This window comes from Rhinoraja longicauda, chromosome 2 (genome assembly GCF_053455715.1).
Source record: "Rhinoraja longicauda isolate Sanriku21f chromosome 2, sRhiLon1.1, whole genome shotgun sequence".
Classification (NCBI taxonomy): domain Eukaryota; kingdom Metazoa; phylum Chordata; class Chondrichthyes; order Rajiformes; family Arhynchobatidae; genus Rhinoraja; species Rhinoraja longicauda.
The window spans coordinates 13,697,988-13,713,263 of record NC_135954.1 but is presented as its reverse complement, the minus strand read 5'-3'; the positions used below and the strand labels follow the sequence as shown (position 1 = coordinate 13,713,263).

At 42.8% G+C, this 15,276-nt stretch overlaps 1 protein-coding gene across 1 annotated transcript in view; it reads right to left on the bottom strand.

Annotated features, from left to right (window-relative positions):
* Positions 1–657: 657 nt before the first annotated feature.
* Positions 658–15,276, bottom strand: part of LOC144602256 (acidic amino acid decarboxylase GADL1-like) — a 76,244-nt gene continuing 61,625 nt past the window's right edge. The window contains exon 15 of the mRNA XM_078415133.1: positions 658–5,553. Within this exon, the coding sequence (XP_078271259.1) occupies positions 5,380–5,553 (174 nt within the window). The 3' untranslated portion in view covers positions 658–5,379. The remainder of the gene's footprint in view (positions 5,554–15,276) is intronic.

Genomic DNA, 15,276 nt, shown 5'->3' with positions numbered 1-15,276 from the left:
TTGACGTTGGCAGAGAGATAAAGCTGGGTACCACTGGTACACCTTGAGCAACAAACATCGTGCTTACAAATAATGTTACCGATGATGACCCAGGATTTGGGGTAGAAGTGGATATTTTACGGGAACACCAGAGGCGACCCTGAACAAATGTGAAGAAACATTGCAAGTGAAACGTATAAGATTATTAAGGGGTTAGACACGTTAGAGGCAGGAAACATGTTCCCAATGTTGGGGGAGTCCAGAACAAGGGGCCACAGTTTGAGAATAAGGGGTAGGCCATTTAGAACTGAGATGAGGAAAAACTTTTTCGGTCAGAGTTGTGAATCTGTGGAATTCTCTGCCTCAGACGGCAGTGGAGGCCAATTCTCTGAATGCATTCAAGAGAGAGCTAGATAGAGCTCTTAAGGATAGCGGAGTAGGGGGGTATGGGGAGAAGGCAGGAACGGGGTACTGATTGAGAATGATCAGCCATGATCACATTGAATGGCGGTGCTGGCTCGAAGGGCCAAATGGCCTCCTCCTGCACCTATTGTCTATTGAAACTACAGCTATGATTTTTTTTGTCAAACTCCAATGAAAAAAAATGTACAATTGTTCTGCACCAAGAAAGATAAAAAGCGTGAATACAGATTAGATTCATAATTTTTTATTTCACTACATTAAATACAGAAATCGTAACCTTTGGTTTTACATTAAAACATGACAGTTTTTACTTTGTCTAATTCAAGTACATTCTGCTCAATAAGTTGTGTATAAAAAAGTATGATCACAGCTTTGTTTTGATGCATTGGTTCTACTTTATATTAAATGGTCCAAAACACCAAAAAAGCTGCATTATGTAAAATAATGCGGAAACCTCTCCCCAACCGGTAAAGCCATTGTAAATTTTAACTCTTGGCATGTCGCTTGAGTAGCTCAGTGGAGTTGAATTGTGGACAAATGAATTCTCATACTACGACAGATTATGGGTGGGTAGCCAGAAAGATAAGGAGCATTGCAACATTTCTTTCGTTGCAATCAACACTTCAGAGACCGTTTTACTTTCAAGTGCAGTGTTGTATAGTTGCAGATGTATGCTGCACTGTAAAAGCAGCACACTATTAACTTACGATCGTTGGAGAACTTGACCTCTTTCTATAAAATTCAACACACTGATGTTGACCTGCACAATTGATGGCGGTTAATGTTTTTAAGCACTGTTGTACGTTTCCCCTTTAAAGCTATGTTCAGTAGGTTGATTAAAGGTTGGCAACACTACATAAAATGGGTGGCCTAAGTCGATCTGTTTATGTTGAACTGTCGAGCTGTCATCTTTCTGTCAACTGTCTGACATTCGTATTCTCCCAATACCTCCCTCAATCTGACACCCACTCCCACTTCCCAGCAACTGGAAAGTGAACACACTCTGCAGTACCAAAAGGAATATTTCCCTGTATGAATTTAGATGGAATGATAACGATGTTCTTCGGATCTGCTGTTGAAATTTGAACAATAAAGAATCATTGGAAATTCTCCCACAAGGGAAAAAATTGTACAAGTTAATAAGTACACAACTCGACTCATTAATCAGTATGTTGTGTCAAAGAAACTACCAGGATGTTTATCAGGAAACTGAAAAATTACAGGTCGACTTGTCTTTTACCCCAATATCTTAAATTTGTAGATGGCCATTATATAATGATAAACCCTGATGAGGTAATCAATTAGCAGTCGTCTCAAGAGAACACCAAAAATAAGTGCCATTTAACATGCAATATCAGAATAATTTTATGCAGATATAATCATTATTGGTTAAGGATTTCACAGCTACAAATGGAGATTGCTATCTATCTTCCCAGATATCATTAGTTTTGCCACTGTCATCCTGCCAGTTCTTCTCCAAACCAATATTTCATTTCTCAAGCCATTTTTTCGTACTGGTGAAAGGGACTTAAAGAGGGACTTTTTTTTTCTCATGTACATCAGATTTTCAAGGGGCACTGAAGCATCGCCACTTGGCAGGGGGATCTGGAGTCCCTCATTAAGCTCGACCAGATAAGGATAGCGAGTATAAGTGAATCAGATGCACTTTGACAACATTCCAGTAGTTTCACGGTCAGCACCACTGACTCCAGCTTTATTCCCCAGATTTATTTTCAAATTTGCCGAGCTTCTACCTCAAGTTTCTAAATCAGGCCTTTGGTTTCCTTGCCCAGTGACTTGGTCACTGTCCCACTGTTGGAGGCACTGAAGATAATGTTACCAATTCATTTTCGCTACCTTTTCCCGTTAGTCTGCTGAATGGGTCGTATCTTGACAACACTTTTTCCCCTCTTGTCTTAGCAACGGCCATCCTTGTTCTTGTAAGCTAATGACAAATGTGGCAACTTCCATCCAATAAATTTTACATCTGCAGCCATATTTTATGCTTGCGTATTTGGAAGCACAGAATTAACAATCGAATCTCATAGCATCATTTCTACATTGAATGGAAATTCCCATAAGGGAAGCATTGGACTGAATATGTGTAGGGCAGAGAATCAGCTGCCTTTAAAACGCAGTGGTTAGAAATGATGATGAGGTTTAATTTTATTATTGAGGTACTGTGAAAACCTTTGTTTTGCTTTCTATCTGAACAGATCAGATATACCATACATAAATACATTCATGTCGGACTCAAGATGAGGTGAACATATAACATTCTGCATGTGATGCACAACATGACGTACTGTCTAAATTACCAGACAGCATTTACATTCTCATTTACTTTTACATTAATCTGTTCCTTGCAACTCCTCCAACATTAAGCAATTAATTCAATACTCCGGAAAATATATATTTCTTTTAAATAACCATCTTCACTGAATATTAAAATAAATACAACAATGGCCATAGAAAATTTAAAAAAACAGCATTTAAACAAAATAAAGAACTCTTCAAAAACAAAATACCAAAGGAAATGTGTCTGTGCGAGACCTTGTCATAAGGTCATAAGTGATAGGAGCAGAATTAGGCCACTCGGCCCATCAAGTCTGCTCCGCCATTCAATCATGGCTGATCTATCTCTCCCTCCAAACCCCATTCTCCTGCTTTTGCCCCAAACCCCTCACACCCGTACTAATCCTTGCCTTTTCTAAGCCTTCAGAGATACTACCCGACCTGCTTGCATTTGAAGTCTTTCTTTGGTGAGCCAGCAGCTGCAGTTCCTTGTTATTATATTTGTTTTTCTAAACCTGCCCCATTATAACTCAGCGGGTCAGGCAACATTTCGGGAGAAAAGGAATAGGAGACGTTTCAGGTTGAGACCTTTCTTCAGTCTTAGGGCTAAAGGAATCAAGGGATATGGGGGAAAAGCAGGAACGGGGTACTGATTTTAGATGATCAGCCATAATCATATTGAATGGCGGTTTTGGCTCGAAGGGCCGAATGGCCTACCCCTGCACCTATTTTTCTATGTTTCAGTCAGTCTGAAGAAGGGTCTCAACCCGAAACGTCAGCTGTTCATTTTCTCCAAAGATGCTAGCTGACTCACAGAGTTACTCCAGCTTTTTGTTTCTATCTTCGATGTAAACCAGCATCTGCAGTTCCTTCCGACAAAGGAGTTGGACAGCTGGCAACATTTCAACACTTTATTCCTAACCTTCACCCTACCTTGATCCTTTACTTGCACAGTGAATGTTTCAATGAAACCTCGCGTCTACAGAATGATTTCGCAGGTCAAAAGTGGATACTCTAGCACTAGGCAATCAAAAACTCTATATTACATTGATATAAAGGCTATTTTCTAAAAAAAAAAAGCTTGGTCATCTTACAGAAAGGATGAGCCGTAACAATGCTGTGCTTTACCAATCTATTGCAGCAGCACAGTTATTCTGGAGTGATCTTCCCATAAAAAGTGACTTGAAAGCTTTGAAATAAATGTTCTAAGTAAAAAGCATGCTGTTCAAAACCTTCAGAAGTACCGTTTGTGGATTCTCAGGAAGGCACTTAGGTACCTGTACTTTTGGGTGCCTTGGGCAGGGGGGAAGGCTACAAAATGAAATTCTGGCCCTGGTGACCATGTAGTCCCCGTTGTGAGATTTCTCACATCACTCTTCCAAAATAAACATGCACAACGCAAATTGCACACTTCAATATACCTAGTAAGCTGCAGGAATAAGACCCAGGAATTAAATGAAACTTAGTTCAACAACATTTCACCAATATAACTATTAGTGCAGCAGCTATATGCCGTGTGAGCTACACAAGTTAGTTGTACCTCATAATATTGCACGTCCAGTGAACTCTAATTGCTCTTGCTGTCTTTTTAGCATGAAGATCACGAAATAACGTTGTTCTAATAATTCTTGTGACAGGCAAAGCACAATGTGCTCTGTGGTAATTTCAAATTTCCCCCAAATACTATGCAGACACTCAGACCAAATGAATGATTGTTTCTTTCCCGTACCAGTAATATTGGTGACAGTTTTTTCGGGAAATGCCTCATCTTCCTTTCTACTGCCAATTTATGGTCTTGGGCCTTGCACGTGGATTTTGCATTCAAATAAAATAAATTAGTGTTCGTTTTGGTTCCGTCACGTGTGCTCCATAGTGCACTTTAGCTACCTTCTCCCATGTTAACTGCAGCCAGGAAAATACCCACAGAAATGTAGGGACTTCTGTGGGCACAAGGGCCAACCAAGGCAGCCCTTTCATTTCTATTTGCCCCTTTGCCATGTCACAGAGATAGGTTGGAAATTAAGCTTTATAAATTAATATACCAGCAAATTAAAATTAAATGTTATTGGCTTAATAGAGTTTTGCCAACAAGCAGAATTAAAATCTGATGTCCATATGGCCAAAAATAAAGAAATTAGAATCCAATTTTTTTAAAGGTCATATATCCAACCTATCTCATGACTTAGATAGATTTAATATTTTGAGTCAAGGTGGCGCCAGCAAAACAACTGTTTCTGGTAATGAAGCTGAGGCAAGTCAAGATGCTTAATGCTACAACGTGATCTGGATTTAGCAGTAGGCAAGTCCTTTAGGCTTGTTCTCTTTCCAGGTTCAGAGACACAGAGGACAGCAAAGATGCACACCATCATTATGTCCACAAGGACACTTATCCCATAAGATCAGCTAACCATAACTGAATATAAATACAGATTAGAAACATTTCATCAAGAGTTCACTAAGCCTTGACATTGTTCCGTAAAATAAGCAGGTTTATGAAGACCTATTATCTATCATTTATGTGTTCTGATGGGTGAAGTCTGCTTCATCGAGGTTAATTTTGTTCATGCTAAAATTGAGTACGTTAGTTCTTCCCCATTTTCTAAACTAAAGCCTGAACGTTTTAAACTCTTTCTAGTAAACGTTTGGTAACTGTAAACACATTGCCGACACCTTAAAGCAAGATTACAAGTCCTTCCCCAGGCAGTCGATCTCGTTGAGAACAAAGTCCATATCCTCACGGCTGACAAGAGGGCTGATGATGATTTGACGGAAGAAGTTGACTTTGTCGCGATGAGGCTGATAACCCACCATCATGCTGCCTTTTTTCATCATCCTCTCCTTAATTATGGGTGCAACCTGGAACATTGAAAGAGAACAGGCTCAGGCGCAGTGCCAAGCAAGGTGGCTTTTACTTCGCAAAAGTAAAACATTATGAGAAAGGATGCCCAGTCTAGAACAGATACTGGCCTCCCCATCATCGAAGGGATCTATATGAGCAGCTGCCCCAAAAAGGCAGCCAATTTCATGATTACCTGCACATTCACCTGCCTCTGAAATGCTCCTCTCTTACCTGCCTCTGCCACCAGCCCTGGCAGCATGTTCCAGGCACCCACCACTCTCTATACAAAAAAAAAAACTGGCCATGTACATCTCCTTTAAACGTTTCCCCTCTCACCTTAAAGCTATGCCCTCTAGTCTTTGACCTGGGAAAAGGTTCCGATGGTCTCTGCTTCACGTAATTTTATAAACATCTATCAGGTCTTCGTTCAACCTCTGACCCTCCAGAGATAACAATCCATGTTTGTCCAACTGAAGTTAGTCAGTTCAGTCAGTCAATGAAAGGAAGCATGCAGGTACAGCAGGCAGTGAAGAAAGCCAATGGAATGTTGGCCTTCATAACAAGAGGAGTTGAGTATAGGAGCAAAGAGGTCCTTCTGCAGTTGTACAGGGCCCTAGTGAGACCGCACCTGGAGTACTGTGTGCAGTTTGGTCTCCAAATTTGAGGAAGGATATTCTTGCTATTGAGGGCGTGCAGCGTAGGTTTACTAGGTTAATTCCTGGAATGGCGGGACTATCATATGTTGAAAGACTGGAGCGACTAGGCTTGTATACACTGGAATTTAGAAGGATGAGAGGAGATCTTATCGAAACGTATAAGATTATTAAGGGGTTGGACACGTTAGAGGCAGGAAACATGTTCCCAATGTTGGGGGAGTCCAGAACAAGGGGCCACAGTTTAAGAATAAGGGGTAGGCCATTTAGAACTGAGATGAGGAAAAACATTTTCAGTCAGAGAGTTCTAAATCTGTGGAATTCTCTGCCTCAGAAGGCAGTGGAGGCCAATTCTCTGAATGCATTCAAGAGAGAGCTAGATAGAGCTCTTAAGGATAGCGGAGTCAGGGGGTATGGGGAGAAGGCAGGAACGGGGTACTGATTGAGAATGATCAGCCATGATCACATTGAATGATGGTGCTGGCTCTGAGGGCCGAATGGCCTCCTCCTGCACCTATTGTCTATTGTCTAACCTCTCCTTGGTGCTCATCCCATCAATCGTAGCATTCTAACAAAACTTGACTACATGTGATCATGGCTGATCATCCAAAAATCAGAACTCCGTTCCAGCTTTTTCCCCATATCCCTTGATTCCTTTAGCCCAAAGAGCTAAATCTAACTCTCTCTTGAATACATCTGGCGAATTGGCCTCCACTGCCTTCTGTGGCAGAGAATTCCACAGATACACAACTCTCTGGGTGAAAACGTTTTTTGTCATTTAGGACTAAGATGAGGGAAAACCTTTTCACCCAGAGAGTTGTGAATCTGTGGGATTCTCTGCCACAGAAGGCACTGGGTTCACTGGATGTTTTCAAGGGAGAATTAGATTTAGCTCTCAGGGCTAAAGGAATCAAGAGATATGGGGAAAAAGCAGGAACTGGGTACTGATTTTGGATGATCAGCCATGATCATATTGAATTTCTCCGCATCTCCTTCCTAAAAGAATGTCCTTTAATTCTCTCTCCACAGACGCTGCCTGGCCTGCCCATCTCTTGTCTACTATTGAAACTGAAAGGAAGCAGATTCAAGGGGGGGTTTAGTTTAATTTTTTGCTATTTGTTTTACAAGTTAGTCCCTCACGTTACCCACATGCACCCAATTTAGGGATTTCAATTCAGCCGATAGATTCATGATAAGAATGGTGTGTGTGAAAATCCATTGTTTAAATTCAGATGTAATTCACACCAAGAAACTGTCTCCTTGGAGCTACAAATAAAAGTTGCTATACCATCACTGCTATTGTCTTCACTGTCAACATGCCAACAATCTCAAGGGAAGCTGGAGTGGTTCCCAGAAATAAATTGTATGCTGAGATTCGCACCAGGCACTACTAGATGATATGCATGCAAGTATCTGCATGTTGGTTGTAGTTGTGCCAAACAATATAACTTGTGTGTGAAACCATGGCTGTGTGGAGTTTCCTGTTTCTGATTAGTGTTTTATTTTAGCAACGATTTGTAATGCTTCGGGTTACTACAACTTACATCTCCTTGACACATGTATGTGTTTGTAATTTAGAAATGTTATTAAAGAAAACTATTCCTGCATTTCTTGGAGCATGGTATCTGGCACGTCATGAATTAGGAGTTCACACTGCAAGCCATTAGCTCCAATTAATTTTGTCTGACACTTTGCCAGAAATGAGAATGAATAACGTCCACGCATTTTCCCCGTCCCTCTGATAGCTGGGACCAGTAATCCATCTCCTCGCCCTTCCAGATTTAAGGTGGGGCAATTGACAGAGAAAGAAAGCGAATTAAAATAAAATTAGATCCATGTGCTGCCCAGAAGAGTGAGAAACCAAATTTTCAAATATCCCCTTTCTTCGCCTCTTGGTTGAGTGTTATGCAATGACACAGTGGAGCAACAGTAGAGTGCCAGAGACCCGGGTTCCATCCTGACTACGTGTTGCCTGTACTGAGTTTGTACGTTCTCCCCGTGACCGCGTGGGCTTTCTCTGCTTTCCTCCCACACTCTGAAGATGTACAGGTTTGTAGGTTAATTGGCTGTGGTGTGGTGGCTCCCAAGGGTCGGGCCATACCACTACCGACCCCTCGGCACGGGAATGGAGCAGTCCAGGGGGGCGGTCCTTTGCTACAGATATAAGGACGAGGTTTTGGGCGCAAAGTCATTCCAGCAGACTTGACCGGTCTGATAACTGTGAAATAAAACCGAACGTCCCGAAATACCCGGCTCCTCGCCTTTATTTCGTGCCTCTTTCGACGCGCCACAGTGGTTACAACTGTAAATTGTCCCTAATGTGTAGGATAGTGCTAGTGTATGGAGTGATTGCTGGGCAGCGGGGACTCTGTGGGCTGAAGGGCCTGTTTACATGCTGTATCTCTAAAGTCTAAATCATCTCATCAGCAAGATCTTGATGGAATCACATACCTGCGACGATTTTCTAGTGCAAGGTAGATTAGTGGTACAAATCTAGCAATGTCATGACATTGGTGGGGTTGACAGTGAGCTCAGGAGTTTCACAAAGGCTATGGCAAAATGGTGCAAATCATCCACTGCATCAGCCCACAGTCATACTCATTATGTACTGCTGTAATCAACTTGTATCTGGGTCAGCAGGTCAATGGTCCCACTCCTAAGATGCAAGTACTGAGGGAGTGAAGGACCACATACAATACATTCTTATCGAAACGTATAAGATTATTAAGGGGTTGGACACGTTAGAGGCAGGAAACATGTTCCCAATGTTGGGGGAGTCCAGAACAAGTGGCCACAGTTTAAGAATAAGGGGTAGGCCATTTAGAACTGAGATGGGGAAAAACGTTTTCCGCCAGAGAGTTGTGAATCTGTGGAATTCTCTGCCTCAGAAGGCAGTGGAGGAAAATTCTCTGAATGCATTCGAGAGAGAGCTAGATAGAGCTCTTAAGGATAGCGGAGTCAGGGGGTGTGGGGAGAAGGCAGGAACGGGGTACTGATTGAGAATGATCAGCCATGATCACATTGAATGGTGGTGCTGGCTCGAAGGGCCGAATGGCCTCCTCCTGCACCTATTGTCTATTGTCTATTGACCATTGAAAGTGCCTCCTTTCAAATGAGACATGAAGCCTAGGCCTCATCCACCTCTTCTGCAGGGGATGAAAGACCCTATGCATCTACACTCCTTAGTATTTTAACCAATAAAGTCCTTCAAACAACATGACTGAAAATAGCCCAAAGTTATTAGGGGATGTGGGGAAAGACAAATCAGCCAAGATCTCAAGGCAGAATAGTCCCAAGGGACCAAACTGCCTATTCCTTGGTGCATCATAACGTGACCCACCACCTCCTGTGTAAGCAACTTGTTTTGTAGCAAAGAGAAACTGGAGATGACATAAAATATGTTTGATTTATAACTTTCTCCAGTTTTTAGAAAATGTTATCAGCTTGAAACGTGAACTCTGTTTTTCTCTGTCGCAAACGCTGCCAAACCTGCTGGGTATTACCAGAAATTCTGCCGTTATTATTTTTTTGATGTGGATATTTTCACACATTTACATTTTCAGTTACTAAATTTACTTTAATCCAGCTATGATCGTGCTTAATTTGCTATAATTATATAGAGTGTGGTTTGAAGCAATCCAGGACTAAACTGCCTCAAACTCTGAATGAGGGGCATTCTTCAATACAGGGAGAGATGCATACCAATACTGTGTTCACAATAGAATAAGACATCTTAACAGAAACTACAGTAAAAGTTAAATATCTTTTTATCCTTTACAACCAATTCCAAATGAAAGCAACCTCTTGTGTTTTGGTGCATTGTGTTTTGTTTCAGATATGCATGTACCACATACAATACATTCCCTGTATTCCGTGTGTACAAATATATTACACTATGTCCACTGTTGCCTCATGCCTCCTGAACCACGTTTCCTGAGATCTAATATGCCTTTCAAGTTTTAAGTATGGGTTTGTGAAACTCAAGTTAATTGGCACTCATTTAAAAACTGAATGCTCACTAAGTTTTTGTTGCTTCAACCCTCATGCTTTGAGAAAAGAACTGTTATTAAGCATAAAATTGGCACTAGCGCATTTCAAAAGGAACAGATGAAATATGTTTAAGGAAATGGATTAGAGAAGATGATTATTTTCCCTGGTTTCCTTTCCTCCTCCCCATCCACCACTGCCCACAAGCTCATAGTTTCCCAATTCTACCCACTACTTGAGATGACAGAAGGCCCAGAATCAAAGACTTGTGCCTGACTGCACAATGAACATGTTTTCCAATCCCCTCACTAATTGATAACTACAGAACTGAGTGGCAGATGCATCTATACCTTGGAAAGGAAAGAAAGATCATCTTGTCAACAATTTCCCCCTTTGTGCATAAAATTATGAGAGGTATAGTTAGGGTAGAGTGTCAGAGCCTTTCTCCCAGGATGGAAAAATGAAACACGAGAGGCCATAGCTTTAAGATGAGAGGGGCAAAGTTGAAAGGAGATACGATAATGCCATTTAAGAGACTTTTGGATAGGCATATGAATATGCAGGGAATGGAGGGATGTGGATTATGTGCAGGCAGATAAGAGTTAGTCTTGGCATCATGTTTGCCACAGACACTGTGGGCGTGCAGCATAGGTTTACTAGGTTAATTCCCAGAATGGTGGGACTGTCTTATGTTGAAAGACTGGAGCGGCTAGGCTTGTATACACTGGAATTTAGACGGATGAGAGGGGATCTTATCGAAACATATAAGATTAATAAGGGGTTGGACACGTTAGAGGCAGGAAACATGTTCACAATGTTGGGGGAGTCCAGAACCAGGGGCCACAGTTTAAGAGTAAGGGGTAGGCCATTTAGAACAGAGATGAGGAAAAACTTTTTCAGTCAGAGAGTTCTAAATCTGTGGAATTCTCTGCCTCAGAAGGCAGTGGAGGCCAATTCTCTGAATGCATTCAAGAGAGAGCTTGATAGAGCTCTTAAGGATAGCGGAGTCAGGGGGTATGGGGAGAAGGCAGGAACGGGGTACTGATTGAGAATGATCAGCCATGATCACATTGAATGGTGGTGCTGGCTCGAAGGGCCGAATGGCCTACTCCTGCACCTATTGTCTATTGTGCTGTACTGTTCTATGTTCCATGTTGGCAAATTCAGGGTGTTGCAAGGTACTTTATCGCCAATGTTGGTGAGGTCACATTTGGAGTATTTTGTTCAATTTTGGGCACCATGTTATAGGAAAGATGTTGCCAAGCAGGAAAGGGTGCAGCGAAGATTTTCGAGGATGTTGCCAGGACTTGAGGGCCTGAGCTATAGGGAGAGGTTGAACAGGCTAGGACTCTATTCCTTGGAACACAGGAGGATGAGGGGTAATCTTATAGAGCCGTACACAAATCATGAGAGGAATAGATCGGGTCTCCTACCCAGAGTAGGGCCATCAAGAACCAGAGGACATAGGTTTAAAATGAGGGGGGAAAGATTTAATAGGAACTTGAGGGGTCACGTTTACACATAGACAGATGCTATCACAACGTTTAATAAATATTTAGACAGATATATGGATAGGATAGGTTTAGAGGGATATGGGCCAAACGCAGACAGGTGGGACTAGTATAGATGGGACATGTTGGTCGCTGTGGGCAAGTTGGGCCAAAGGTCCTGTTTCCACATCGTATGACTCTATGACTTTAAAACAGGTTTCTATATAAATGCAGTTACTTTGTAATGTGGCATTAGAAGGAAGCACATAGCATAAAATGCAACTATCCCTGCACCAGTACCTTGCTTATAGCATGTTTATTGCCCCAATGTCACAACTAAGAACTTTTTTAAACTATAAAAGCCCTGTCCCTTTGCAAAGTATTTGGCCAACACTTGAAAACAACGCACAGCAGAAGCATTTTTCCAGCGTCTTATGCGCAATAAAATGTTCCCAGGAGTTTCATTGATGTAAAACAAAACTGGACACCAAACTTTAGGGCATAAGCTTAAAAGGTATAAGCATTTTTTTAAGGATTGTCTCGAAGAAAAGAAAAATAGAGTGGTAGTGAAGTTCAGAAAGGTAACTGGAATCAAAGGCTCAGAGGCTGAAAACAGTTGTTAATGGTGGAGCAATGAACTTTGAGGACATACTTGGATTTGGGCAGAAATTCCATTGGAGTGTAGGATTGGATGAAACCATGAAGTGCTGAGAGATCCGGTATGAGAACATTTTAAGAAAAGGTTTGTTGAGAGCAAACAGGAGGGAAAATTTAGCTTCAGATTCAAGGTGGACCTGACCCAACTTTGTTTCAACAGAGATCCATCAGCGCCATCTGCTGGCATTGCAGCTCTGGGGCCAGAGCATCAAGACCATAAGGCTAGGTATCACAAACTGCTAGAGTAACTCAGCAGGTCAGGCAGCATCCAGGAGAGAAGGAATGGGTGACGTTTCGGGACGAAAACCCTTCTTCAGACTCGCTACCACAGCCACGTCTGTTTTCAGACTCAAGACCATAAGGCAGGTCAAAGGCAAGGGTTAGAAAGTCTATGTGTACCTGTAAACCTGATAAAGCAATAAACCAAATCTGATTAATCCTGTACAAATGGTATGAAATGATCTCCAGAAGGCCACAAGCCTCCCAAAAGTTCAGATTTTCCTTGAAGTCACCCAGCTTTCACTTGATTTTTCCAAAGCCTTGTAGGTTATTTCTTAACACAAGGCACTGCCTTAATAGCTGCAGTCAAGACTTCCGCTTCCTGTAGATGAGATGGGAGGGTGAAACAGACAGATGGGATGGAGGGCAAATATGTTGAAGGAAGCAGAGGGAAAGGAAGACCAGGAGGAAGAGAGATCAGGTGGAAGGGAAGTGAGGTGAAAAAGAGGTGAGGTAAAAGAGAAAGTGAGGTGGAGGTAAGATGGTAGGGGAGGTGGAAAGGAGAGGAAAGTGAGGTGGAGGGAGGGAGGGAGATGAAAGGGAAGTTATGAGTGAGAGAGAAAGGGAGACTGGAAGTGGAAGGCAAAATAAGGGAGGAAAGGGGAAGGAAAAGGAAAGGTAAAGTGACGGGATGGTGGGAAGAGTAGGGTCATAAGTGATAAGAGCAGTATTAGGCCATTCGGCCCATCAAATCTACTCGCCCATTCAATCATAGCGGATCTATATCCCCCTCCTAACCCCATTCTCCTGCCTTCTCCCCATAACCCTTAACCTCTGAGTAAGTGAGCATGTGGGAGGTAGAAGGCGAACAGAGCGGAGGGGAGGGATGGTTAGATGAAATGGAGTTAATGTGGAAAGGAGGTTATGTGGAAGAGAGGCTGGTGGAAAGGAAGGGGAGTCAGAGGTGAGATAGAGGGGAGTTGAGGTGGAAAGGAGATGCATGTGAGGTGGAGGGTTAAGCTGATGTCGAAGGAAGTTTCCGGCTGTACCGCTGAGAAACCAAGGCTGGTGCCTCATGGCCCGGGCCTTGTGGGTCAACGAAGCCCACAGTCATCGGTGCCTGGGTGTATATGTAAATGTATATGTGAGATGGGAGGGCGAAACAGACAGATGGGATGGAGGGCGAATTTGCGCTGTAAATGCTCACATATATATGAGCATTTACAGTGTGTTTTATGTTGAGAGCATATATTCTATCCAGGCCCCCTGAATTTGCAACTCTGAACATAAAACACACTGTACATGCTTGAAAAAATTGCTAAACCCTTATATATATGTGTATGTGTGGCTGTGTGTGTATGTGTCTGCCTGTGTGTGTGTGTGTGTGTGTGTGTGTGTGTGTGTGTGTGGCTGTGTGTGTGTGTGTGTGTGTGTGGCTGTGTGTGTATGTAGCTATGTGTGGCTGTACGTGTGTGTCTCTTTGGCTGTGTGGCTGTGTGTGTGTGTGCGTGTGCGTGTGTTTGCCTGTGTGTGTGTCTCTTTGGCTGTGGTGCTGTGTGTGTGTTTGTTTGTGTGTGTGTGGCTGTGTGTGTGTGTGGCTGTGTGTGGCTGTGTGTGTGTGTGTGTGTGTGTGTGTGTGTGTGTGGCTGTGTGGCTGTGTGTGTGTGTGTGTGTGTGTGTGTGGCTGTGTGTGTGTGTGGCTATGTGTGGCTGTGTGTGTGTGTGTGTGTGTGTGTGTGTGTGTGTGTGTGTGTGTGTGTGGCTGTGTGTGTGTGTGGCTATGTGTGGCTGTGTGTGTGTGTGTGTGTGTGTGTGTGTGTGTGTGTGTGGCTGTGTGTGTGTGTGTGTGTGTGTGTGTGTGTGTGTGGCTGTGTGTGTGTGTGTGTGTGTGTGTGTGTGTGTGTGTGTGTGTGTGTGTGTGTGGCTGTGTGTGTGTGTGTGTGTGTGTGTGTGTGTGTGTGTGTGTGTGTGTGTGTGTGTGTGTGTGTGTGTGTGTGTGTGTGTGTGTGTGTGTGTGTGTGCGTGTCTGCGTGGCTGTGTCTGCCTGTGTGTGTCTGTGTCTCTTTGGCTGTGTGTGTGAACTGGGGAACAACATTTTCATTATCATCTGCAGCATTTTTAAAGACTTGCAGATCATAACAACTGCATCATTGGGCTGCCGTTGGCCATTGTAACAGGTCTCCTGTGGCTAATCGCTCAGACTTTCTGACATTGTATAGGTTGGTCCCTGGATGAATAACACACAATCTCCACATGTTAATATTTGTAAGCGTCTGAACACAAGTAATGGCATTCAATAAGATATAACACATGGCTGGCGACAAAGGCCACTCATGCAGTAGCAGATCTTCACAACACTTTGGTCTCATGCCTTACAGAATTTTAGGAACATAGAAAATAGGTGCAGGAGTAGGCCATTCGGCCCTTCGAGTCAGCACCGCCATTCAATATGATCATGGCTGATCATCCAAAATCAGTACCCCATTCCTGCTTTCTCCTCATATCCCTTGATTCTGCTATCCCTAAGAGCTATATCTAACTCTCTCTTGAAAACATCCAGTGAATTGTTTTCCACTGCCTTTTGTGGCAGAGAATTTCACAGATTCACAACTCTCTGGGTGAAAAGGTTTTTCCCCATCTCAGTCCTAAATGGCCTACCCCTTATTCTTCAACTGTGACCCCTGGTTCTGCACTTCCCCAACATGGGGAACATTTTTCCTGCATCTACCCTGTC